This window comes from Bombus terrestris, chromosome 3, assembly GCF_910591885.1.
Source record: "Bombus terrestris chromosome 3, iyBomTerr1.2, whole genome shotgun sequence".
In the NCBI taxonomy this organism is placed as follows: Eukaryota; Metazoa; Arthropoda; class Insecta; order Hymenoptera; family Apidae; genus Bombus; species Bombus terrestris.
Window position 1 is genome coordinate 886,494 of NC_063271.1, and position 26,957 is coordinate 913,450.

General features: G+C 37.5%; 3 protein-coding genes across 23 annotated transcripts in view; all 3 read left to right on the forward strand.

Moving 5' to 3' along the window:
• Positions 1 to 19,268, forward strand: part of LOC100652225 (ras GTPase-activating protein raskol) — a 254,380-nt gene extending 235,112 nt beyond the window's left edge. For 18 of the 20 annotated variants that reach the window (XM_048404028.1, XM_048404035.1, XM_048404036.1 and 15 more), the window contains 8 exons: positions 6,790 to 7,073; positions 7,531 to 7,817; positions 8,143 to 8,475; positions 8,936 to 9,340; positions 10,155 to 10,321; positions 10,400 to 12,013; positions 12,648 to 12,772; positions 15,463 to 19,268. In XM_048404028.1, the coding sequence (XP_048259985.1) occupies positions 6,790 to 7,073; positions 7,531 to 7,817; positions 8,143 to 8,475; positions 8,936 to 9,340; positions 10,155 to 10,321; positions 10,400 to 12,013; positions 12,648 to 12,772; positions 15,463 to 15,730 (3,483 nt within the window). In that variant the 3' untranslated portion in view covers positions 15,731 to 19,268. The remainder of the gene's footprint in view (positions 1 to 6,789; positions 7,074 to 7,530; positions 7,818 to 8,142; positions 8,476 to 8,935; positions 9,341 to 10,154; positions 10,322 to 10,399; positions 12,014 to 12,647; positions 12,773 to 15,462) is intronic. The other 2 variants (XM_048404033.1, XM_012320872.3) reach the window with 2 other exon arrangements.
• A 1,424-nt stretch (positions 19,269 to 20,692) lies between these two features.
• Positions 20,693 to 23,033, forward strand: LOC100651913 (histone-lysine N-methyltransferase SMYD3). Its single transcript, XM_003394318.4, has 7 exons — positions 20,693 to 20,934; positions 21,106 to 21,328; positions 21,435 to 21,676; positions 21,759 to 22,060; positions 22,166 to 22,445; positions 22,520 to 22,682; positions 22,750 to 23,033. Exons 2-7 carry the CDS (start codon positions 21,213 to 21,215, stop codon positions 22,964 to 22,966), a joined length of 1,320 nt encoding a protein of 439 aa, XP_003394366.2. The 5' UTR covers positions 20,693 to 20,934; positions 21,106 to 21,212; the 3' UTR covers positions 22,967 to 23,033.
• A 129-nt stretch (positions 23,034 to 23,162) lies between these two features.
• Positions 23,163 to 26,892, forward strand: LOC100651672 (rab-like protein 6). Of its 2 annotated transcripts, XM_020868621.2 has the most exons (6): positions 23,163 to 23,422; positions 23,857 to 24,053; positions 24,121 to 24,605; positions 24,692 to 25,473; positions 25,571 to 26,072; positions 26,152 to 26,892. In XM_020868621.2, the coding sequence occupies exons 2-6, from the start codon at positions 23,927 to 23,929 to the stop codon at positions 26,350 to 26,352; spliced, it is 2,097 nt and encodes a 698-aa protein (XP_020724280.2). In that variant the 5' UTR covers positions 23,163 to 23,422; positions 23,857 to 23,926; the 3' UTR covers positions 26,353 to 26,892. The 2 variants fall into 2 exon arrangements, with proteins under 2 accessions (XP_020724280.2, XP_048260001.1); XM_048404044.1 differs by lacking the exons at positions 23,163 to 23,422; positions 23,857 to 24,053 and having other exon boundaries at positions 24,122 to 24,227; positions 24,298 to 24,605.
• The last annotated feature ends 65 nt before the right edge of the window (positions 26,893 to 26,957 follow it).

The following is a 26,957-nucleotide window of genomic DNA, read 5'->3' on the forward strand; positions in this document are numbered from 1 at the left end:
TTTCAAAGTTAAATTAATCTGTTCGCTCGGTAAGCTGCAAACGTGAAAACGCTCTTAGTTGTTGGTAATGAATTTACATAAATTGTTCGACTTCGGCCATTTGTGGTTGTTTTTGACGTATTGCAAAATACAAGGATTGCTGGTAACTCCTTTTAAAATAAACACGGACTTTGAACCAGCTATACCAGTTTTCATAAAACCAGTTACAAAACTTAAAAATACACTTGTCACCAAGGATTATTGATCAATTGCAAAATACAGAAAGTCTAATAATAACTCGGATCGACGATTGAAAGCTTCGTACACCTACGGCACAGAATGCTTGAGAAAGAGCGCGAAAAATTGCATCGATCATAGAGAGTAATTGCTATTGGATCGTAACAATCGTAAAAAGACCACATTTAACTAGTTTCAACCACCGTGAAGATTCGAAAAACCCGTTCGAGCGGGTAACAGGATTATTACAGAAATACGAAAGCCTGAAATCCCTTTTGAAATCTTTGTTAACATCCACCGAGTAACGACACGACGATTGACATGGATCGTAAATAATAGTCGCCATTTGAAATACCAGTAATATCGACGGGTCACCGTCCACGAATTGATCATTTACGCGATCGTCTTCAAACTTATTTAAAAATGATTAAACCAAGCGTTTTAAAAATTAATATTAACAACAACAAAGAATCTTTATAGAAGAAGATCGTGGTGGCGTGTGGACGGAAAAGGCAGGAGGCTATCGACTCGGAGGAGCATAAATCGCAGAGAATCGTTTAAAGAGCCTGTCGATTTAAATCCCTCGGGCGTGAGGCGAACGGAGACCTGTAAGAGAGAAAGAGAGAGAGAGAGAGTTACCCCTGGCCATGCCTGGAAGCATCGATCTCGTTTTTAGGGGGCCGTAGAAATATACCTGAGAGCCAGAGCCAGCTGGAATCCTTGGCTCGTGCTTCCGCGTGTGAATAGAAATCCCTGGAAGTCTATCGTGTCGGATACGAAACTTCGAATCTTTCGCTTCGATGGCTGATCAAAGGAAACCAGAAACAGAAGAATCGTGAGAGGAACGGCAGTCGTACGAGAAACAACCACGCGTTCCAGCGTGTCACGACCGACGGTCTTCGCGTTCTTTTCTTCTTTCGTTGGGTAAACGTTTGGTTAATATCGAGGCAAAAAGTGACAGATCGTTGGAAATTTCGTGACAAATTGCAGACGTCCTCGGATTTTTCATTTTAGAGTTTTCGATTCTGGTGAACCGATGAATGAAAGATGAAAGATAAATAACGGAGTATGTTAACAGGCAATCTCTATGAAAATTACTGGTACAACGAATTTTACGATCCTTAAATGATATAATATACGAGCGATATATCCGTTCTGGTGAATCGACGAAACGTTTGCTGAAAATTTAATTGAGAAACGTCTGGTGCGTGTGCTCTTGTCAAATAACAAATCCAATAAAACTCCTCGACACAGCTGCTTCAGGGAAAACAGCTCGCTCGATGCGGCTTAAAGCACTGAACTTCTAATCGCACTGTCAACAATTTGCGATCGATGAAAAGAAAAAGAGGGAGAGAGAGAGAGTCCCATTGGCGAAGAATCGTTACCCGAAGCTCTTCGTCCGTATCGCGGCGTGTTTCCCAACCACGAATTCGATGACGCAGTGCACCGATTACACTGTATTCTGACATTGGATGAGCTTATCGTCTTCGCACGTGTACGATAACAACACGCCTCTTTCGTTGCTTTGGCGATTCAACGTTCAGTGACGGGAGAAACTTTTACCGCGACAAAGTGCGTTTGAATCTGTGGGAAAGAATAGGTCGAGAAGAATTGGCGATCGCTGATGACGCTGAAACCTTTGCGCGAGTTTCGGCTTTCGGTCGATAAAGCGAACAACAAGTTGAACGGGAACTGAAAATCGATGATCGCCATACGACGAGGGAAAAAGAGGAAAGTTTGGTGTCAAGATGAATACAGCAAGTCGAATAGGAATGGAAGGAAATGATCGGAAGTAGTGTTATTGAAAAATCGTGATAAACGGTTAAGCAAGTGAGGCGTTGATAAATTCCTAACGATATCGAGAACAATAACAATCAGGTGCTAGGATAAAGATAAAACTATAAGAAACGAGCGTGATCGATTGTCGTATCGATCGCGAGGTATCACGACTTCCTAACTGTATAGAAAATGTGTAAGAAACATAACAGCGTTACCGTACTATGTGGTAACGACGAACAAAGGCAAGACGAAGAATAACGTTAAAGCGCGGCAAGAGTCAGTGAAATCAACGTATCGTTACCGACAAACATCCAGTCACGGTGAAAATAGGCTGCGAACGAAAGAACAGCGTCTCAATGTCCTGTAACATTAGCGAGGGTTCTCGCGGGAGAAATCGTTCTTTCGTCGAATGACTCGCACTACTAATAACTGTAAAGTACCGACAAAGTCGTTCGAACGTATCGATCGCCTTTCCTTTGACAAAATTCCTCGTTGCCGTCCGATGTAGTATTATCCGAATATAATATGTCAGTCGCGTTAACTCGATTACAATAGCGGTATGTCAGGAAGCAAGCGATCGGTGTGGCTCAACGTGTTGTTTCACGGTCTTGTTGCAAACCACACTCTATTAACGCGAATTAACGCGACCTGTCAGGGTTAATCGTCCGGGAAAAGTTGTTTTCTATGAAAAGAATTTCCCAAGGAATTAAAAAGAGAAACTCGACGCTCAGAGAAACTGTGGAAAAGTGTGGCATTAAGAAAAACGTGCGTTCGTTGAACTCGAAAGGAGACTGGAAAAAATGCGTCTCGATTTTGAATCCCCCAAGGGGAACGAATCAAAGAAGGCATAGCGACGGGGTGGAATTCTTTCCCTGTGCTTGAATTCGTGAATCGGAAACATCTGCTGTTGTTTCTCACGCGACACCGTTCGCATGATCAGAAGAAAAATGTGCGTGAAACCGATGGAGGAGAATGAGGAGGACAAAGTTGTCAACATGATCGTCAATTACTTCACTGCCAGGGTAAATATGCGTAGCAGGCCGAACGATCGCTTTATATAAACGACGAGAGCGGGTTTGGTATGTCTGTCTTGCGTTCGTAGAAAAGTCTGAGAATCTGGTCTTTTCCTTTTCTTTTTTCTTCGTTCAACCATGTAATCCAGACGTCATATCCATCCGTTTTGTTTTTCCATATTTCCGAATGAGACGCGTTTAAACGAACACGCGTTAACGCTGAAATTCAGATTATACAGGAAATTTAGTAAATAAATGTATTTAAAACGAATACTATTCGAGTTTGTTCACAATCGAGTTCGAGCCTGTTTCACGATATATTCTCGAACGAAGTATTTCACGTTCGTCTGTTATCATTTTCCAGCAAAACTTTTGGCAAATTTACGGACTATCGATTCGATGCATCCGGAAAAGCTCGCGTAAATGTGCACACTTGCCGAAACGCGCGAAACATTTGGAATCCTTCCGAGTTCCGCTGGCATCCGGCCAGCTTGTCTTTATCCGATGACCCGAAAGAAGCGCGTTTGAACCACGCTCAAAAGTCGAGGAAAGTGGAACAGAGGATTTAACGTTTCGAGGAGTTTCAGCGATCTCGTTGAAAAATCTGTAACGAACGAGAACCACGCGAAAATACCTTTGTTTCGTAGATGAATTTCTAGCTTCTGGAAAAGTTAGCCTTTCGTTTCGAAAAATTAAGTCCACGTCGAAAGAAGCGTAACAAAATAATTAACGTTTGTACCATCGAATAAAAATTTAACGTGTTATGTTAAAATTCATTCGGATTTACGATATGCGAATAATTGCAAATTAATTCTTATTCCCTATATTTTATATACATTGGTCTTTTGAAATGTCTAAAGATCCGATATGACAAATTAACTATAATAAAATACGTCTTTCTCTTTATTTCAATCTTCTATCAAAATACGTTACCCGTTTACATAATACATAAATTTTTCTTCTTATTTCTGCTAGGACATTAACGTTAGTCTTCGATCATTTCGTTTCTCGATATAGCACCGTAGCTTTCAATTTACTCAACGATAACCAAACAATATACATATTTAATTAAATGCCAGATAAATAATTCCTCTGTCACGAGTTAGAAGCGATTTTTGGGCCCGAGGATCGGTTCGTACACATCGTTGATCCGGATGTACGGGCCAAAGACTACCAGTATCAAACTCGGTGTGGGATACCTTTCACTCGAGCAATGTCACGAAAGATTCTCGATATCGCTGGAGAAGTCAGTCGATGATTTTCACTCGTGGCGCGGACAACTTTTGCTGTCGGAACGATTTCTTCGTTCGTTTACAGTGCATAGCGAGTCGTAAACATCTTGTTCGCGAATGGAACTATGATCGTGATTAAATAAATGTAAGCTGTCGTTCTAACGTTGTAATAAGTTAACGTTCTATAAATGTTACACATCTCGCCACGCAAGATAATCGTGGAAGATAGAAACAGTTAAATTTATTGGTGCAACGAAAGTGGATCAATCGGATAAATTCAGGATTTTTGCTGACAAACACGTGAAATTGTTACCGTGACGTGTACATAGTTGTTTTGTATTGAACGTTCCTTTCGTGGAAAATATCGATGAATTTCGTACTATGAGAACCTAATTTTGTTTAATTACATCGTAGTTTTACGAATATAACCAGTCCAGTTTCCGGTACGATTTCTGCGAGTAGATTTTCCGAATAGACGGATTTACAACTAAATTAAGCAATAACAGGCTGAGAGTATTACCATATTTGTAAGACGGCTATTTCGATGCAAATTGTTCTCTCTATTCCTCTTGCCGAGTCGTGCGAGTTTTCTTTCTTTCGTAGATTTTGTTTCACGTTAGCACGAAAGAACTTTGAAATCGATTTGCACCGACTCGCACCTAACGTGACCGACTTCGACCAACTCTTATTTCTTCAAACGCTCTAAAAGCATTTAATATTTCGATTCGAAAGGAGAAATCGTCGATTTGTCTGGACAAAGTATTCTCAAACAACGATGATATAAAGCGTTAAAAAGTCTTGAGGTTTACGAATATTAAAATCCAGACAAATATCAAAATAGAATAACAAAGTAGTTGACAATTTATAATAATTGAAATATTTATGACGTTTTGACAAATATATTATAACGTTTGTAAGTGTATTATATCGACTTATTTATGAATTAATTGATGGGTAAATTTAAAATTTAATATCGAATATCATCGAAGTAAAAGTCTATATATACATACATAAATATATATATGCACTATGGTTTCCCGGCATTCCCAAACTCTAATACGACGTCATAACTAAAAAAAAAGTTTTGAACAGCTGTGTGCCACATTTATCCGAGGCCTCCAATTATTCTTTGTTTGCCTCGCGTTAACTTCAAAGAGTCGCGGAACATTTCTCAGGAGGGCAAAGAATATTTTCCATAGTCGTTAACACATGGCGCATGTCTGCGATAAAATACATACAGTTTCACTTAGTGTGTTTAGCACGTTGACGCCGAGAAGTCAATTCGAACGAAAACGAGATCAAATTTTCGATTGATCGCGTTTTATCTTTCGAATGTGTAAAGTCTGTCGATGAAACTGTCGCAGAATCAAATTTTTTAACGGGAAAATTTGAAGCAAATTAACATGGAAATACGAAAATGCCATTAATCAAAGTTGAAAAAAATGTAGGTCGTGTTTATTTAATGCGAAAATTCGTACTGTACGATGTTAGGAGCATATTGATCGAAAGTATGTCGTATCGAACGTATCATACAATTTACTAGTAATATTATGTATACTTGTGTTAATATAGCATACTCTCATTTAATAATTTCGCTTAATAATTAATATTCTCATTTGTCCTCGTCGATCTGAAATTCCAAATTTCATATTACCTGTATTATTAATCTATATTTACGTTGCATATTTAAAATCTTAAAAATCATTCTTCGTTTTGACGATGATACTTAGAAAAGATGCTTCTGTGTTGAATGGTAGTTTCCTTTTGTAGTTGATCTTTTATAGGTTGAAAACGTGTAGCAATTTCCAACTTATAGATATCCTACATGCGACTTTTGCAGATTATCAGAATACTTTTGTTTAAACTTTCGAAAAAGACGCGTTTAAGCGGCAAGGAGGAGAAGAAAGCGTCCAACAGTTATATCATACATCGGAATTAGAGTCACGTTACACATGGTGTTGCAACACCACCGATCGATTCATCTTCGTGTAATTAATTTAATGCGGAGAATGTTTGCGCGGCGCGATCAACAGAGAAGTTGTTTGGAAGGAATCGCGCAACGTGAATCGATCGTTGATCACGATTTAACGACAAACTATGCGAAATTGATTCGATATGACGATTCTAAGAAGCTAAGTAATTAAAGTAAAACAGTGGTGAAGGGACTTTACAGAGTTCAAACGTGATCGATACATATAGATACCGTATTCTAGTCACAGGAAATATGAAACTTGAAAAGTAGATGACTCGAAAATGTTGCGTAACTGTAGCAAGCGAATTCATTTGTATCGGAAAAAGAATTAAAAGCGTTAGAAGATAAAAGATAAATATAAAAGATTTTCGTACGAACATGTCTAGCATTGAATTAATTAGTTAATTTAGATACGTTCGTATTTCTCAGTTGCCTATTAATCGTGTATTATTGTTTATTAACTTGATATATCAGAGTTGAGTTTACATGATCGAATCGATGACCCCCGTATTCCTCGATCGCTTCCATTTACCTGAGCGACACGCGTTCACCTCCCTCTCTGTTCGTCTGTTCATAGAACTTCTTCTCCAAGAGGTCGTTCCGCTCGAATCCGCTGAAGCGGACGAAAAGCGTGACAAAGCTCGAGCGACAGAAGCAACGCGGTGCCGGACTTCGGGGTTGCCGTTCACACGAGTCCCTGCTCTGCGGACAGGCGGTGACCTCGATGGACCTCGCGGCCGTGACACCGCTGCATCCGAGCCTGCTTGGCAGACCTCACTGCTTCCAGGTCACACCCAGCACCGGTGGGCCGAAATATTTCAGTTGCAGGACCGCTCACGAACGGGACCAGTGGTTACACAGGTTGGTACCGTTTCTCTGCCGCTTCTTCTTTTTCTTCTTCTTTCCACGCTGCTTCCTCCCCGACCTTCTCCTTCTCTTTTATCTTCTTTCCTCACCCGGGGGAGGAGAAACTGTTACGCCACGCTGATCAATCCAAACCAGCTTTGACCGTCAAATAATCACTCGTTGCACAAACGACGCGTTGCCATTTTCGATGGTCGAGCTACTAGCTACGGTGGGTTTCATCGAAGCAATCGTATACCGTTGAAAAACACGTTCGAGGTGTATCTTGTAAAATTACGATTTTGCGCGAAAAATTGTATCTTTTCGTATCGTCCGTCTTTTAAACTTAAACACGTATTTAAGATATTCGGTTGTAAATATTTGTGTCGGAAATTACCCTTGTTGGATATCTTCAATTTCAAGAGGCAAAGATAATTAGCACGATTAATCATCGTACGTTGAATGTTGAACACAGCTTGAGGAAATCCGTTCAACCTGACGCGGAGCAGACACGACGAACGGATAATTCCTTGCAGATCTGGTTGCTCGAGGCGAAAGGCGTGCCAGCGAAGAAACGATACTTCTGCGAGGTCTGCCTGGACAGTACTTTGTACGCGAGAACCACCGCGAAACTGAAGGCCGACCTTTGCTTCTGGGGCGAGCACTTTGATTTCCATCATTTGCCTTCCGTCAATACCATACAAGTGAACCTCTACAGGGAAGCTGACAGAAAGAAGAAAAGGGACAAGAACGTTTTAATCGGTAAATTTGGATAAATGTAAAATTATGTTACTCGACAAACTTAATAATTGGCAGAAATCGAGAAACAAATTAAATTTCTTGCTAACAGTTTTCTTTGAATGTTTTTAACAGCTCGTGTAATTCAAAGAAAATTGGTCAAATCCAATACTTGCAATTCCTCAAAATATATTATAAATGAAAATTGAATGAAATTTTACTTTGAATTGAATTATATTTCTGTTATTTCTCTCTCTCTCTCTCTCTCTCTCTCTCTCTCTCTCTCCGATAAAACAAATCCATCTTCGATAAAATGAATATTCCTGAAAATGCTTGCAATTTTGCCCAGGTTCCGTGAGTATACCGGTGCACAACGTCACGTCTCGTTATCTAACAGAGAAATGGTACACCGTCGTTGGCGATAAAGGTCCTTTGAAGGAGCCTCCAGCTTTGAGGGTGAAATGTCGTTTCCAATCTGTGGACATACTGCCGGTTCAAATATACCAAGAGTTCCTGGAGTATTTGAAGACAGATTATGCGTCCTTGTGCGAGAAATTGGAGCCAGTGATCGGTGTCAAAGCGAAAGAGGACATCGCCACGGCTTTAGTAGCTGTCATGCAGCGCGAAAAGAAAGCGCCTCAATTTCTCGCCGACTTGGTGATGATGGATATACACAGAATAGGTGAGTCATGCTGATCTTCAATGCGGCTGAGAAGCAAGGATTTATTGATTGTTTTGTAGAATTGAAATATATAATGAAAATTCACTTGTTCGCTTCTTTATGACATTCTAGTTATATCGTAGTGTATACATATGTATACGTACGTATGTATGCATGTATAGGAAATCAGTATGATAAATATAAAAGATTCCTGGTTCGATAGCTTATCTTATAAGCATCAACGAAAACAATTCTTCCGAACCTAAAAAAAGAACAAAAAGCACCTGTAAAGAGAAAAGTATCTTTGGACAACCATCGGGATATTAAAAACCATTTGACAGAATTCTCTCTTTAAAATCTTTTCTTTCCTGCAAAATATGACACACCCCTGGCAAGATCGATCTCGCCTACAGAGTTAAAGAAGTCGAAGTTGCTGAAGTAAATATTCGTGCGTTTATTAACGGAAAATATCGAATTTCAGACGACGAGAGGCTCACGTTTCGAGGAAATTCTTTAGCCACGAAGGCGATGGAGGCCTACCTGAAGTTGACGGGTGACAGGTATCTCCAGGAGACCTTGGGGGCTGTTGTAAGAGGAGCGGTGGAGGGTGGCGACTGCGAGGTGGATCCACTGAAGGTCGCCTCGGTGGCGGCCCTTCACAAGCAGCAGCAGAATCTACGGAACGCCGTGGAGCTCGCCTGGAGTAGGATATTGGCTAGCCACGCTCACTTTCCTCTCGAATTACGCGAGTGCTTCCGTATATTCCGCGAACGCTTGGCCGACATGGGCCGTGAAGACATCGCCGACAATCTGATCTCTGCGTCTATATTCCTCAGATTTCTCTGCCCAGCCATTCTGAGCCCGTCCCTCTTCAACATTACGCACGGTAAGTCGAAAGCTCGAAATATTACGTCATCTTGCTCGGTCTATGTACCTCGTCCCGTTCGTTATTAGCGATTGAAACTTAGATCTTCGAGACTACGAGGTTGTTCCACGATTGTTGTAACTAGTGTCGGAGAACAATCTGTTTCAAGTTGATGAAATCAAGTCGGTGGTAGTGAATAAAAGTGGAATTAAGCAGAACGCGGTATATGTAATTATCTAGTAAACTACGACGTTGTATATAACACCGCAACGATAACACCGTGCCGATATATTTGATTTATCAACAATGCATATCTCGGCCCTATACTAGGAAGTTGCACTGTGTAAGCCGCGATATTAGCGACACTGGCTTTGAGTAAAACGGCACTCTGTATTTAGTCTAGAGTCTGGAATGTCGATTGCAAGCGAGGACAAGGACCGATTTTGAGAATGCACGTAAAAAGTGGCACGCGTATGTGAATCCTTTAAAAGCGCACCTGATTGAGAAGAGACGATTGTCGTCGTCGTCAGAGAGTAGCCAGAGAATCGTCCGTTGAATTAACATAATATCATTTTTTCGATATCAGATTTCATCGTTTGATAGATCTGATCGAAGTTTCGAGCGCTTTTGTCTTCTCCATAATTTATTCTTCTTCCACTTTCCGTAAAGATCGATATAAAGATCAGAAAGTAAAACGAGTGTAATAGTTTCGTCGTCTCTGGTGATAAATTTAAAAGACGAACTGTATCGAGTATATGTAACAAGGCAGTATTTTTAAATAATTTTAAATAAAATGTTTGAAGACGTTAAAACAGAAGTAAAGTTTTTTTTTTAGAATATCCAAATGAAAAGGCAGCGAGGAATCTGACTCTCGTGGCGAAAACGCTTCAAACTCTGGCAAACTTCACGAGATTCCAAGGAAAGGAAAACTTCATGGAATTCATGAACGATCTCCTGGAGCGAGAAGCTCCATCCATGAAGAACTTTCTTCAGCTAATCAGTGTACGCGATAATTCTTTATTTTTTATCACGAAATGATGAAACTCGAGACTTATCGAGATTAAAAATGTTTTTTTACAGAGCCCTTTGCCAAAGGATGCTCCGGCCAATAACTCGTTGGAATTCGACGGGTATATCGACTTGGGCAAGCAACTGTCTCTCCTGCATGCGCTTTTACGCGAAAGTTTGGTCACGATATCTTCGTTTTCCTCGTCACTGCCTCCATCGAGATTACCAGAGATCCTCGAGAGGATCTCTATAGCTTTAGATCAGTCGGGTCCAAATCCGGTGCCCGTTTCTCACCGCTATCCAAATTTACAAAACAACATCTTCCGCTATAACGATCCCACGATAGCAAACAGCAATACCAACTTGTCTGTATCAGCAACGTCGACATTGAGCAATCACAGTACGCTAAATGGAACGATCAGAGATAGCAACGAAGTGTTGCAATCGAACACGCTAAGCCACAACAGTTCCCGCAGCCCTAACGTAACCAGAGCAGCCACTCTGCCGCGTAATGCATACATGCCGGCCAATGGAAAGCTGCAGCTGCAAATTACTACGGACGATTATCCGCTGGAGTCGCCAGCTTTTGTGTCGCGTTCGCCCACACCCATAGTAAGACAACACAGACCGTTAGGGTCGGGCAGGGCGGGCGCGGGATACAGACTGACCGCTAGTGCGAGTCTGGCGAACGTGAATCATTGCCAGACACATCCCGCTAGTCCTACGAGATCAGAGAGTCACAGCAATCTGAAGGATTCCAACTACAACATCACTACGTCGCAGATCAACCAATCGAATAACTGCACAATTATGTCCCAGCAACAACAGCAGCAGAACCACAGACACAACATAGCGCGGTTGCAAAACCTAGACATCCATGACAGAGAAGATAATTATAACCATAATAATTACAACGTCTCGAGATCAACCAGTAGGAACCACTGTAACAAGGAGGATAACGTGAACCAGATGCAACACCAAAATTATAATAACGTGTCGAAAACTACGGTAAACGCAAACGTCGTGGTGAATCCTTCGTCGAATCTCACTCTATCGATCAACCATCAACCAAACAATAATTACACGAATAGCAAGAACAACACGACTGCCAATGGTAATTTGGACGAGCTGTCCGATCTATTAAGGTACGCCGACGACGAAGTGTCGGAATCAAAATCACAAAAGGGTTCGCAAATATCGATCTCTCAATTGAGCAACGTTGCCTCATCCGGTTACCAAAGCTTCGCTGCTTACAGTCAGAGCTCCAGTCCCGTGGATCTCAGCAGCAACAATGCAAACGCACATATACTCAATGCAGCCCCGCTGGCTTTCGCCAATCCTGTTTACCATATGGAATCGAATCACGGAAGAAACGGCAGGAGAGGCAGCAGCAGTTCCGAGGAAAGGGATGGAAACGGAGGAGTGGAGGGTGTGAGAGGCGTTGATCTCAGCCCGTCGCCTCCACCGCAGAATAACGTGAGGAATCTGCAAAGAAATAATCAGAACCAGTGGAGACAGGCCAACCAGACGCACAAAAATAACTCGGAACAAAACCAGGGTGTCTGTTGCACGAAGCTAAGAAGGAGACTATCGCTAGATTCTACGCGAGACCTCTCTGATACCAGCGAAGAGGAGAGTTGCACAACGAGGAGGAGCAAATCTCGCAGTCATCGAAGTATCAATCAGGTAATAGATTTATTACGATCACCACCTAGTACCTACTTGGTTTTTCTGATGGCGGATAAAATTACAGATATATGCTATTAATTTCTTTGCGTTTTCGAAAATTTACTTGTTAGAGACTCGTTAAAGTCGGAGCTCTACGTGTTCACTTTTCGTTACGTACATCTTATTTTATTTTCGTTACTTACGATACAATAATTAATCAATCTGACTTTATTTGCAACGACAGGAATAATCGTGAAATAGCATTTGTCGAAGTAATCGTTCCGTTATAAGTTTAAAAACCATTCGTACAATTCGATTTATCCGTCATCCGCAAAACCGAACGAAAAAATAAAATCTCTTCGACTTTCAGCAGTGATCGAGGCAAAGGAACCGTGATAATTCGATTTCCATAGAACTTGTCTTACGAGATCAAAGAGGAACTTATAATTCTCTCTTAATCCATCGTAACTCGTCCGTGTGTGTATATATACTCGTAGTAACGTATACCTTGTGAATAACAAGTTCCTCTTTTACCGTGCGAAAGATCGTCACTTTTTGTCTCTGTCTTTTTCTCTCTGACCTGTCGCCTAACGGAACGCCTTTATAACGTGTATGTCTTGTAACTAACAACGCCACGTCTCTTCGTTTCCAGTACGAAGTGGAAATCGAGAGGTTGCAGAGTAGCGTAGATCGACTGAGGGCCCGGTTAGGCACAACCGAGGATACCGATATAGACGGCATTGCACCGGATACCAAGATGAAGAGCATCATTTCCAGGTACTTGATCCTCATTAACGCTGCCACTAACCACCGATTGATTATTTGCCTGAGTGTAATCACCCCATCACCGTGACGACTACCACTTTTCTCTTACGTTTCACCCTTCGAACCCTTCCGTCTCATCATCAGTCACACGTCGGTTCTCTCTTTTCTTCCCTCCTTTCCTTCGTTCTTCTTCACCGCGATATTTCTCGTTCGACGTCTTCTCTACGAAGATCGAAAGATATCCGCGAAGAGACTATCGATCGTTTGTTCGATGCTTTCTTCGCGACGTCATATTTGGATACACGATTCTCGGCGAGATCCAACAACAATCGTGGAACGCGATCTCCGAAGTGGCAGGCAGAGTTGAGTGAAACGTAGCTTAAAAAGGTATAAAAAACGTGGCTTAAAAAATTTAGGAAAGGGTAATATCCGATCGGTACATATTAGATGCAATTTAAGAATTCGTAAACGCGAATGTTCCTGCGTATTTATAATACGTCGTGTTTAATTTGATATTTGATTAAACAATTTCGTGAAATATCGGTATTAAAATATATACAAAGATATTCACTTATGAATCCTTAATTTCTAAAATTAGAATTCCTTAATCGGACACGTTACCAGTCACTGTCCTTTCGACAACTTTGTTCTAACGTTCCTGTGTTCTTTCTCTATGTATATTATCGATTTCATTACACGTTTATTTCTTGAGTTTTTTATGTGTTCTTTTCTTATTTTTTGTTCCATTTATTTGTGTTTCATTCGTCGTATAACTTTTGTTCTTTGTTCGCGAAATTTTGTACAATTACGATATCTTCAAAATTAACAAAACACGACGCGAAATATATAATAATGTGATAAACAAAATATGGTGGAACAATATGGTGTTTGGTCTCGATCGCAATGAGTAATTGACTCTCAATTCGATCGTTATTTCTACATTTTCTTTTACCTTTACCTTGTAGAAACACACCTCCAACTGATGCAATGCAAAATTCAAAGTGTGTATGTACATATTTTGAAAAATATATTTTCTATTTTCTCAAGAAAAAAGATTCCTACGTATATTATTGGTAAAATAAAGATAAAGACGTAAACGTAAATTTACAATATTTTATCGCAAGACGCAAAGTTTATTCAGCTCCGTCTGCCAACGATTTCAAACCGGCCAAAAGAAACTGTTGCTTACAGTTAGATAAAATTCTGTAAATATACGTATAAAGTAGAAAAGCCGAGCCAAACGAAGAGTAAAAACGAAGAAACCCGTATTACCTTTTTGCATAAAAAGTATCGAATAGTAGAAAGAAAGAAAATATTAAAAGAAGCAAACTGTCATCGAGTCGCGCAACTCGAACTCTGTTACTGTTTCTCGAAATAATCTATGTTTAATTGATTGTGTGTTCCTGTGCATTCTATTCCGCTGCATTTGGTATACTCTGGCTTGATCTGGACCTTGGTGTAAGAGTCAATTATATTTCTAAGCTTCTTACATTGTTACATCACATGTTTTTAGCCTTTTTATACTCATATATATGTATATCTTGTCCTCTATCTTGGTTTTATTCGACAAAGATACGTGCCAGACTGTTTTTTCTCTGTGCGCATACTAAAAAGCAATTCGATACGGAAATTCTAAGTTTGTTCACCTAATTTTTGTATATATATATATAACAATACTCAAAATCACCGTTCGACGAACCAGCATTCTCACCCTGCGTGTTTTATACTTACATCACCGTCCAAAAAACATTCTCTCGGTCAGCCACATGTCAGTACTCGATAAAATTTCTCAATATCCGATACCGACAGCCTCACACACGCCTCTGATCACACGTTCGTTCTGTTTCACGCGTGCACGGTTCACTTTTGCAATCACTATGATTTTTGCGTGTCAGCTCTGCGTAGCGTGTTGCAACGTGCGCGGCAAATGTTCGGAATAGTTGTTCGCGTCGTGCTCTCCATTCGGTCGTAAAATTTATTGCGAGCTTTTCATCGCGCCACTTTGTCCTGAACATTTCCTCTCACATTATCGTACTTACTTACACGCACACGAATTTGACTGTGGCCAATCGCAGAAGCAGACTCCTCGCTTCTTTGATCGAAAAAAGCTCTCTTAACCCATTGCATTATCGATCGTTCTGTTTTTTGGTTGTTCGAGCGTACGATACTTTGCACCAAATATTTTACACTGCTGCTTCCTTTGACTTTCGTTTCCAAACTATTTATCGGTGTTTTCTTTTTATTCGATATATGCATCGTGATACGCTTGGATCCTTTTAAGCCTCCCCGTGAAATCTCTCTTAAACCCGATGATTCTCGTTACATTTTACTCGTATTGCTTGCATCGATTAAAATATCAAAATTTCCGACTAAAGATTCCGTTGAATAAAAGTGGCGAACGCGAATGCATCGAGAGAGTTCTCAGGCGAAGCTGAATTCCGTGTGTGCTCAGAACCATCCAAGCAACCTCTATTCGTCTAAGAAAGATCTTCATAACGACAGCTTTCGTCTGTACAAGATAAACGTTCAATCATCCAAATGAAACGTTCGATCTTTACTCCTCCAAAAAGGGGGAAGAATATAAGAGATAGAGATTGCACCATGGTCGAACACGCGATGTGGATCGCCCAAATCCAAATATCCACGAAACACGTTGACGCAAGCAGAACCGGCTAAAATGATCACCGATTTCATTATTCTAGGTTAATCTCCGTGGAGGAGGAGCTACGGCGCGAACAACAGAAGATGTCGGCTGCGTTGTCGTACAAGCAGCGCGTGATCGACGCGCAAGAGCAACAAATAGCTGCTTTGGACGCTGCGAATTCGCGTCTAATGACGTCAAACACAAAACTGTTGTCCGCATTGAGCACCCTGAAGCAACGATACAAGTCGAGCCAGTCGAGCAACGAGGCGGCTGCGTTACTCCAAAACATCGCTGACATTGGCGAGCTGAAGAGCTCGTCCTGTTAAAAGAAAGAGATAGAAAAGGGAGCAACCACCTGGACACCGTTGGTGGACATCGGCGTGAGGACCAGCCAGATACCCGGTGAACCGCCGTAAAACACGTACAATCACCAGTCAAAGCAGAAAAACACGAAGATTGTTTTATCTCTCGCGTTTGACGAATGCTTCTGGATGAGGAGTCTCGGGGATGACTCGATCGATGCGATTGCTCGCGTGTAAATGTTCTAGTACGTATTCTAAAGAGGAAATCTCAACGAGCAGCAAGCGACTACTCCAAGTCTGACTTTCTCTTTAGTTCGTTCTAGTTTTTGGTGTTTCCTCGTTTAGTAGCGCAACATCAAAGGAAATGCCGTATTGCTGTGGCAAGTTCCACGAGGATACTCTTGCTAGGTTTGACGAAGCTACGCAAGCGGAGAAAGAACGCAAATTGAAAGAAAAGAGAGAGAGAGAGAGAGAGAGAGAGCGTGAGAGCGAGAGAGCGAAAGAGTGAAAGGCGTGCGAAAATAGAGGCTACCTAGTAAGTAGGCAAATGGTTTAAGTAGATAATTTACGTCGAATTTAATGTGACACATAGCATTTAGGATTATTTGTATCGAATCTGATCGCGAATCACGCGATACCTCGTAGTTCTCGTTTGACAGAAGTCGATGGACCCTTAGCTTTGTATCGCCACGTTTTAACATTAGATTGCTTTACGCAAACCTGTCCCAAGCGACTTTTCTTCGTTAGAATCGAACGAACTGAAAAGTCGATGGCCTTTAAGTTTAAGGAACACGTTGGATTTCTTGGTTGGCGAACAGCAACGAGGTCGATCGACTTGATTGGCGGTAGATGAAAACGAAAGACAAATGTACACAACGTTTATCTCTTCTTTCGTTTCATTTCCCTTCTGTATTTTCTGAATTCTGTTATTCGTTCTGCATCGTGTATACGTACCTTGACACCCGCACAGCCGCATCCACCGTAAACGCTAGCATGATTTACGAAGAATTGTACCGTGGAATTAACTCCAAGTTGTGTTGAAAGATTTGCAAATGTATTTTATGTCTTAACTATCGGAGAGACAATTCTGACGAATATGAGTTCTAAGGTTGCTTGATTTTGGAATATAGTCAGTTTTTCAGGTTCGAAATATCGTTTTACGATATAATCGAATGCCAATAAGATGAAAATTGAAAGAAATTAACGGTTCGGTAACAAAAGTACCTTTAAATGTACCACTGACCCAGATATACACGATTAGTTTTTGTGAATGGAACTTTGGAAAGACGTAACATTAGATACTAGGTGACTTGCGACGTATATGTACTTGTTATATTTCAAAGCTCCTTCTTTTATAGAAAAATGTGCCCAAATTGACGATTTCTACACATATATATATTTCTAACAAGTCTTACATTTTCATAGAATGTGATAATAAATTGACTTTCTCAGATATGTGTTCACGATATTTTTGAACATGTATATTCATACATTCGCATCGCATAAATTAATGTACAATGTGTTGGCTAATTATTTACAATAATTCTATAGTTGAGTCAGTAGTCATATGCACGTAATGACTATATGGCTATTAGAAGTTTTGTGATTTCCAAATATTATGAAATAGGAAAAAAAATAAGAAAAACTTTCTATATTACGGAAATTTATACTGCGGAATCGATATAGACAGATTGTTGTCGATATAAATATAAGTAACGCGATAAATAGAAATACATAACAGATTTTAGACAGTTAATACTTGGTACTAGTACTTGGTTCATTTATACCGATTCGACACGTTGGACCTGTGTAGTGTCTTTATACACTAGTAATATTGTCTTCGTAAATAAGTTGACCCTTCATAGTTTCACGCATCTGGCTAGTCCACATATCTATATGTCTACATTTTTAAACTCTTATTTACCGTTCATTCTACTATTATATCCTATTAAACAATCTATCGATAACGATTATTAGCTTTTAAGCCTCGCGTCAAATTAAACGCTCTCATCGACTATAACTTTTTTCTCTTACGAACAAATAATTTGACAAAACGTGTGAAGTATAACGAAACAAATGATTTGGCGACCTACGTATATTCGTCAGAATTTGTTCCCGAATTTTTAAGCTCGGAATATGCCTGCAAATCGAATAACGAAGGAACAAACGTATATTGTATTATTAACGACGTTTGACACGCCAACGTGTGACATCCTCAAGCACACCGAATCGTATTTCAGGACCGTATATATGCGTGCATATTTTTCTAGTTTACCTGCTCGTGTGTCGCGTTCGAGCAGCAAAACGGACGCACGACGTTTTTCTGTTCGTGCGCGATGCATAACGTTTTTATTAAAAACTTCTCTTCCGTCGAACGACGAAGAGAATGATGAAACAGATAAGAAAAGAAAAAAAAGAGAAAGAAAATATTATTCGAGCTGTTGAATTTTTCACTATTCCGTGGAAGGTTTTTGTTTGAGCGTTCGATTCGAACATCGATTCTTACTGTAAGCGACAATATAATTTATTTAGTAGTTTCTACCAAAGATGAAGAGGTTTTTATTGTAAAAAGCATCGAGATTTGCGTGTAAGATATTTTCTGTTTTCGTCACTAAGCGTTGCTCGAGCTAACGCTGGTCGATCGCCGATCAGATAAAAAAAGTGCCGGCTGCACGATGTATAAAAAGAGTCCTCTTCCTTGAGAAGATTCGAAAAGAGAACAGCCGTGCACCGATATCTCTTAGTCGCGCGAACATTTTGTTATATTCTATATTTTTCTTTGTCTGTGTTTATTTTCTTTTAAGATCAATTATACACAGCAACGCGTCATGCATAACAAATTAGGTACACTATTGATGACAGTCTCGTTTGTTCGCGATCATTAGCGTGTATTATTGTTTTACATCACACAACAAGTATATTATCATCGTAGCCGTTGTATAGCGAAATGCACGCGTGCTAGGTTGAAAGATTTCGAGAGAGAAAGAAGCAGAGTATGCGTGAAAAAATTTAAAAAGCGAAGAAAATTTGAATCTGTGTATGCCTGTGTGTATGAAGTATATGAGGAAAAGATTACGATTCAGTCTAATCTCATTTTTAAAAAAAGTATTATCTCGACAACTTGTATCATAGCTCATTATTCGTCCGTGAGATCGTTTTATTTTCTCGCTTTTTGCCAATTATTTTTGTATAGAGATATCTATCTTTCCCCGTTTCTTTCGTTCCACCATCCACTTTCATCCACTTCTCCTACATTACTGCCATCCATTTTTGTTTTGTACTTTCTTTAACCACGACCCTTTTTACGGAGAGGTGGTTTTGCCGACGATATTTTCAATCATCGAGTGTCGACACCATGAAATTAATATATTCAACGGTACACCCTTCCTCTTGTTAGGCAATGTAATCGACAAACGATAAAGTAATCTATTTAAAAGTGATTTGAATAGCGTGTACATTGCTAAGTTTTTTGGTATATTCGTTTCTGTAATACATCATCTGTATTTAAGCGTATAGCATCTATTAGTAACAGTACATGAGCAAATAAATATGATTAGGCATATCATGGTCGTTAAATAAATATGTATATATTCCAAACATATTTCTCTTTTAAATAGCAGTTCGATTTATCATTCGATCATTTGAAAATTAAGGGAAAAAATAAAGATACGTCCGTATTTAATAATTTTTGTTGGTCTACGTAGCCAGAAAGAGAATAAGAGTGCTCGCGCTTGTTCTCGTTGTTCTCAAACTAGTACTGCACCACACGGCCAAAGGTACTGAACGGCCATACTGAAAGGTATTTCATCTTAGCATATACAAGAACCTATGAAGTTAGTGATTTGCCCTGTTTGGCTCCACGCTAGCATTTACAAGAAACTATTTATGTAGTTCCACCGCAAACGAGATATGCTCGTCTGTGGTTCCACTCTACATGAACCTGTTTCATTGTACGATTCTATGGTGAAGTTCATACATGTCGACCCGAGATAGACGAGTAACTCTATACGCAATAGCTTTTTAGACTTAACATTAAATTTACTTTCTTCGTCATAATATTTTGTTATAATAAAACCTGAATTTCATTTTAATAGTAATTTCAGTACTTGATGGGCTGCGAATAATATTTTTGACGTGATATATGTGTTTCGCATGCACGTTCATTTACAAGAGCGATAAAAATAGAAGAACAAATTAGCCATGGACAAGGATAGTTGTTCAGAATCATACGTTCCTCACCGATTTCAATGATTTTTAAATATGTTGTAGAGAGTGTGATTCTGAACAACTTTTTTCTATGCATATAACCTCCATTCGGGCCTTGGTTTCCGAGATATTCACAAAATACTGTCGGTACCACAATACCCAGTTGTTGCAGATTTTTTTGATTAAAAAATTACTGAAAACAAAAATTTGGTCTATTAAAAGCACTTGGTACTTTATAGAGCTTAACTCATATTTTCATTATGTTATACTCATTATATATTCCCTCGTTTATCGAAATAATTAAATTAAAACTTTCCTGATATTTGAGCGCAGTAGAAACTAATAGTTTCTTGATCGCCATCTTTGTAACGTCACATGTCTAGTACGTGGTCGTATATACAGACCTGGACACTTCCACGGTGGGGTAAGGCTCTTACCGACCGGACGATGTTGGTCAATTTGTCCACAGTAAAGCGCTCTGATCTATTTGTTAGGATTCGTTGCACAGCGCGATCTTGTGTCTCCAACAATAAGGATGACAACAGGATTCTTGTTCGCATACCTTAGGCGTCAAAGACGAAGCAGCGATAGATATAAATGTTCTTAGTAATTATGTCGGTAAAATAGTAAAACGTCGGTAGGCCAACGTCATCTATTTTATAATTCTATAGCTTGTCGGTGATATAATCACTGACGAATTGTCTACGATAATTTCTATGTTCGCCGTAGAAAATCGCAAAGGGCATAAGAAACTCTGTATTTTTTTTTTTTTTGGCAGGTCGGTATTTCATAACCTCAGATACGAAGTTCTATTTAATGTCATATCTATACTATCCTTAGTCAATGGTGTAATATATATTACATCGCAGTCGAAATATGCTTTATATGGCTTTACAAATCGGTCGCTAGCTATAGAACGCGGTCTGCGTTGCCGCCTTCGGTGATAACAATAACCATGTATACAAATGCACAGGCTCGTTGCAGATCGCAGCTGATTGTAATTGAGGACCACATCGTGACAGGTCTATGATATTTGTATTGTTTTGTTTAAAACAAATTAATTAATATTTTTATTAACTCGCTGCAGGCTCATCCTGTGGTCGGTCAATGCTCGATCTATCTTATGTATAAATAGACCTTAAATCATAGAGAACATAATAAAATCTGATTTTTTTACACGATCGGTATTTCAGATCGTGGAACATCAAGTTCTAGAAGATGATAGGTCTAATCTGTACCTCGTCTATGGTTATACCTCGTCTTAAATTAAACGTTATTAATAAAAATAACTTTTTTAAAAATGAGCAAAAGTGAAAACTTTATTAAAAAAGGCACCACTATTCTTACCGCCAAACCATTTGCTTATGTCCTTTGTTCAAAATATAAAAATGTCCGGTGTGATTATTGCTTTAAAAGGTTTAATTTACATAATATTTTTATTTTTAATGCAAATTAATAATTAGTTTACTGATTTGCAGTGTTATAATATAAGTAGAAATTATTTAAATCTTGTCACTTTTAGTGGAAAACTCTTTAGATGTTCTGCCTGTCAGTATGTTTATTATTGTAATCAATCTTGTCAACAAATGTCTTGGCCCATGCATAGTAAAGAATGTGCAAGATTAAAAAAATTTTCACCATGGGGTATATCAAATGTTGCAAGACTAATGGCACGTATAATTATAAAATTAAATCAAGGGGGAGATGAAGAAAGAGGATATTATAATGAAACTAATTATAGGAAATTTAAGGACTTAATGTCTCGTAAGCCTTTATGCTATATAAGAAAACGAATTACTATTTATATATTTCTACTCGATTGATATTTAAAATACTATCTTATTAGATTGTTCTGAGATAAAAAAGGATGAGAAAAAAATGGAACATTTTGTATGCTTATGTAATGTTTTACATAAATTTCTCGAAGATATGCCTATACCAAGTACTGCAGAATTATTGGGTATTTATGGCAGAATTACTATTAATTCTTTTAGTATATTTAATTTGGATATGAATATTGGTGTTGGTATTTATTTGGGACCTTCTATTCTGGACCATAGTTGCAAACCTAATGCTGTAGCAACCTTTGAGGGAACTACCATAAATGTTAAAGCAATAGAAGATCTTCCTTCTTTAGATTTGTCTCAGGCAAGTCTTTTAACCTTTGTTGCTTCTATAACGTTGTAATAAAATTTTTTTTTGACAACAGACAACCGTTTAAAGTATAATGTAGTTATGACTAAACGTGTATAGATAAGGATACCATACATCGATGTGATTAAAACAGCAGGAGATAGACGTGCAGAACTACAAAGTTCGTATTATTTTTGGTGTGACTGTGAAAAATGTGAAAAACCAGAACCAATGGCAGAAGCGGCAGCATGTCCAAACAAACTTTGTACATATCCTTGTGACCCTAATGCTGATTTATGTGAAAAGTGTAATACAAAATTCCCAGAAAACTTTAAAGAAATTTTTGATGAAATATCTGAGTTTACTGCATACCATCTAGAAAATATGAAGAATATTGCCTGTATCCTTCTTGTAAATAATAATAGTTGATTGATTTAATATAAGATGTAATAAATTCCTTATAAAAGAGAGTAGATCTGGACGTAAGCAAAATGTGTCTCTCAAGACAAGAAGGCATTTTACATCCTCTCAATGTGCAGTATGTACAGACTTTACAAACTGCTTTTGACTCCTCTATAAATTTGCAACATTGGGAAGAAGCTGAATCCTATGCTAAAAAACTTATTAATGGCTATTTGTAAGAAGAGCATCTTTTTAAGTATATTAAATTAATAAATAGAATGTAACTTATTTTCATATTTCAGAGCATATTATGGAGAAATTCATCCGTCAACTGGGATACTTTATTTATCAATAGGAAAACTTGAGGTATATTTGAAAAAGTTAAAACAGGCTATCAAAACGTTAAGAAAGGCTAGTTTGATATTAACAATAACACATGGAGCACAACATAGCGTGATAGTAGAAAATTTGAAACCACTTCTTTATCAAGCCACTATAGAAGACTTCAGTGAATCATAATATTTTTTATGCCGATAATTTATAATTGTATATAATATATTAACAATATACAATTTACAATAAATAATTTTAGTATTTAAGAAGATGAAATTAACATTTAATCCTAAGGAAAGATTATATTCTACTCGTATATGTGAGATGTAATAATCAAGTTTTGAAAAGCACCGCTTCCATTAATACCAACTTTACAATACTACTATAGATATTTAGGTAATATAGAAAGATATGCAAATTATGATAACGATTCTTAAGTATTTATTTTAATAGTGCTTTACTTGATACTCCTTATAATATTTAACAATGCTACAAATATAATAAAATAAATGATTAATTGCCAACATCACGACAAAAAAAAATACGTACAGCTGCTAAGTGACAGCTGCCCAAGTTTTATTAGATCTGTTAACTATTACGAAAAAATTTTTATTTTCCATGGAAAATTCGATATAACATGTGGTAAGCAACTATTTTCACTTGTAAATTTATTACAAAAGCAATCAAATTAACATGTTTACTACCCTATAATAACTGTAATGTATGCAATGAATCATGACTGTAGTAAACATCAGATAATATCAATTCATTTAATAAATATTTTTTTTATACTTTTGTTGTTTAAATTCACTATTTATACAATACTTTTGATTCCATGGATTTCAAATATAATTCAATTATGGGACATTTTTATATATTGTGTAATGTTTAGACTATTGTTCCATTAAATATTTTCTTTAAGTTAAGGTAGCTTATGATTTATTATTTCATTTATTTTGTATAAATAATACGTATATAATTCAAGCTTGTGCTTATTTAAATACGTGTTATATTCTCTATTAAGTCAATATAAAAATCTATGATGTCTATGTATATAGATACATATAATTTTCTAGATATCTGTTATAAGAATAAGGGAAAATCCTTATCTGAACTATCATTAGTGTAGTTAAGAAGAAATATACAATGTTCTCTGCATTTAAAAGACTAGCTGGAAAGTCGGATGGAGTTGGCAATATATCTCCTAGACCAGCTCATCAATCTATGCCAACAACTTTACAGAGAAAATTTGCTAAAGGTGTACAATATAATAGTAAGTGTAATGAACTGATTTTGAAAAAAAGGCAAAATGCTTTAAATGAAAGGAATTTTATTTTTAGTGAAAATTATTATAAAGGGTGACAGAAATGTAGGAAAGACTTGTCTATTTCATAGACTTCAAGGCCAAAAATTTATAGAGGAATATATACCAACGGAGGAAATACAAGTAACCAGTATTCAATGGAATTATAAAGCTACTGACGATATCGTTAAAGTTGAAGTTTGGGATGTTGTAGATAAAGGACGACGTAGAAAAAAGTTTGAAGGTTTAAAAATGGACAATTCGCAGTCTGAAAATATTATTGAGGAGCCCGCATTAGATGCGGAATTTCTTGATGTTTATAAAGGGACCAATGGTGTCATTATTATGATGGATATTACAAAATCTTGGACGTTTGATTATGTACAAAGAGAACTTCCAAAAATTCCTAACCATATTCCAGTAATTGTTTTAGGGAATCATTGTGATATGTCACATCACAGAACTGTTACATCAGATCATGTAACATACTTTATTGATTCGTTACATGAAAGAACAGCGCAAGTAAATTTATTGATCTTATCAGCTATAAATGACTGGTTGAAAAGCATGTTTATAACATATTATTCTACTTTATTTTACTTCTACAGGTCAGGTATGCAGAATCATCTATGAGAAATGGCTTTGGATTAAAACTTTTGCACAAATTCTTTAATCTTCCTTTTCTTCAACTGCAAAGAGAAACATTATTGAAACAGCTTGAAACTAATGAGGAGGAGACACGTTTGACAATACAAGAACTTGATCTCTTTCAAGATAGTGACGATGCCAATTATAACAAATTTTTGGACAATCTTGTTAACAGAAGAAGAGCACTTGCTGATTCTGTCTCTGCCAGTATTCTAGTCCCTAATGTTACATCTTCTTTGAGCAATCATAATATATCTTCCAATGGTAATATAAATGTAAATGCTGAAGTTAAAAGATCAGTATCTATGCCTGGCCCAATAGGAGGTGGAACTCCTATTCCAGTGAAAAATATAGATTTTAAATCAATACCAAAGAAGGAAAATTTTACAAACACTTCTGAAATTCAAGCAGTTCCTATTAAAAATTCACAGATTACATCAGTATTATCTAGTACACAAAATATTTCAAAAGCAGATTCTAAAATGGCTGAACTTTTAAGTGAAAATTCTGACAGACGAGATTCAATTAGCAAACCACAATCGCTTATGTCAAAAATATTTGGTAATAAAAAGGAAGATGAAATAGATAAAGGGACGCATATTAATAGCCCAAATACAAGTGTACCCTTAACTAGTGTTGAAGATTTTGTACCAGATGATGGATTGTTAGATCGATCATTTTTAGAAGATAGTAGTCAAGTTTCACCGCAAAAGGTACAGCATGAGGAGCTGGATTCTGAAAGGTATACTAAGAATATATAAGTAAAAATAAACTCGTAATATATTATTTATTTTTAATTTTTGTATTTCGTATTTTATAATTTTCTATATTCTTGACAGTGATACTGAAACTGCAAATCCCTTGGTTGCCGGATATGAAGATGATTTATCATCAGCTGACGAAGCAACGCCTCCTATTCAACCTAAATTAGCTGAAAATCCATTAAGCAAACAAAAACACAAGCGTGAAACTTTATCGCATGCAGAAATAAATCCGGAAAAACTGCGACAAATTACAAAACGTGATTCTATTTCATCTATAGACCAAGAATTACAAATATCGAACAATTATGACATAAATGAACAACAAGAGATTAACTCGGATGCATTTGATAGTTGGCTTCGACGTGATTCCAAATGGAGACAAAGTCCCGAGGGTGGTGAAGATGTAAGCAGTAATAGCACCAGAAAAGATAGATTGGAGCTGAGTGACAAAAGTTTAGACGTTAGTGTAACAAGTTCTAATGTGCATTTAGAGTTGCTAGACAATACCAGCGTACGTCATATGAGCTCCGATGGTGGGAGCCCTGTGTTAAAAGAAAAAAAAAAACATAAAGAAAAGGTACGTGTCAGATATAAAACACCTTTAGCGTAATTTCACACTGCTTAATAATATTAATTGCAAAATAAAATGCTTCTAGACGGAAGATAGAGAGAAGAAGAAAAAGAAGAAGTCTAAGGATAAAGAAAAAGATAAAGAAAAAACAGATAAAGTAGAAAAGAAGAAAAAACGTTCGCTACATCGTTCAAGAGATGAAAACAGAGAACGCGATGAACTTGAAGAATTTCTCAATGGTTCTGTAACTAGAATTGGTGTTGATGTTGCCTATGAAGCGATATAATGTTTTTTATGTAACATTTAATCTACCTTTTAATTAGTAACGCTGCCTTCTAATAACGCGCATAAAACATCATGTAATGTTGAATTATCAATATAAATTTTATATTTACAAATATCTTTCAAGCAAATAATATATGATGTAAAGATTTTGTTACTGTTCTTTATATGATAAAATAACGTTATAGATTATAACAAAATATTTCTAATGAACTTTTTATAGTTTTGAACGTTCGATAAATTAGCATTCTGCGAATGTCTAACACGCACGAATGTATTTTTGTACATTTAAATGCGACATATCGAAATTATTTATTTTAATATATTACACTTTTATCAACGATATATTTTTCAATGTTATGTTGGAAAATAATTTGAGTGCAATATGTTAACTCCTCTTTAAAATGAAAAGAATTGCATTCAATTAATGTTGTAATTGTACCATTACCACTATTTTTTAATCTCATATATCATAGCGCAATATGTCATCGATGCAGCTTCATGTTAATAAATGTACATAAATAAACAAAAAATTATCATATGACTTTATAACTTACTTTTCACTTAAGATATGTCTGAACGTGCTGTACTAAACTTTCAATTAACATT

What these genes read in the sequence shown, in the direction of transcription:
- LOC100651913 (XM_003394318.4), top strand. Translation starts at nt 21,213, where the DNA reads ATGAGCAAAAGTGAAAACTTTATTAAAAAAGGCACCACTATTCTTACC. An exon ending in TGTGATTATTGCTTTAAAAG is followed by an intron (nt 21,329 to 21,434) that starts GTTTAATTTACA and finishes TGTCACTTTTAG; the next exon opens with TGGAAAACTCTTTAGATGTT. An exon ending in CTTCTTTAGATTTGTCTCAG is followed by an intron (nt 22,061 to 22,165) that starts GCAAGTCTTTTA and finishes AAACGTGTATAG; the next exon opens with ATAAGGATACCATACATCGA.
- LOC100651672 (XM_020868621.2), top strand. Translation starts at nt 23,927, where the DNA reads ATGTTCTCTGCATTTAAAAGACTAGCTGGAAAGTCGGATGGAGTTGGC. An exon ending in GAGGAGCTGGATTCTGAAAG is followed by an intron (nt 25,474 to 25,570) that starts GTATACTAAGAA and finishes TATTCTTGACAG; the next exon opens with TGATACTGAAACTGCAAATC. An exon ending in AAAAAAAACATAAAGAAAAG is followed by an intron (nt 26,073 to 26,151) that starts GTACGTGTCAGA and finishes AAATGCTTCTAG; the next exon opens with ACGGAAGATAGAGAGAAGAA.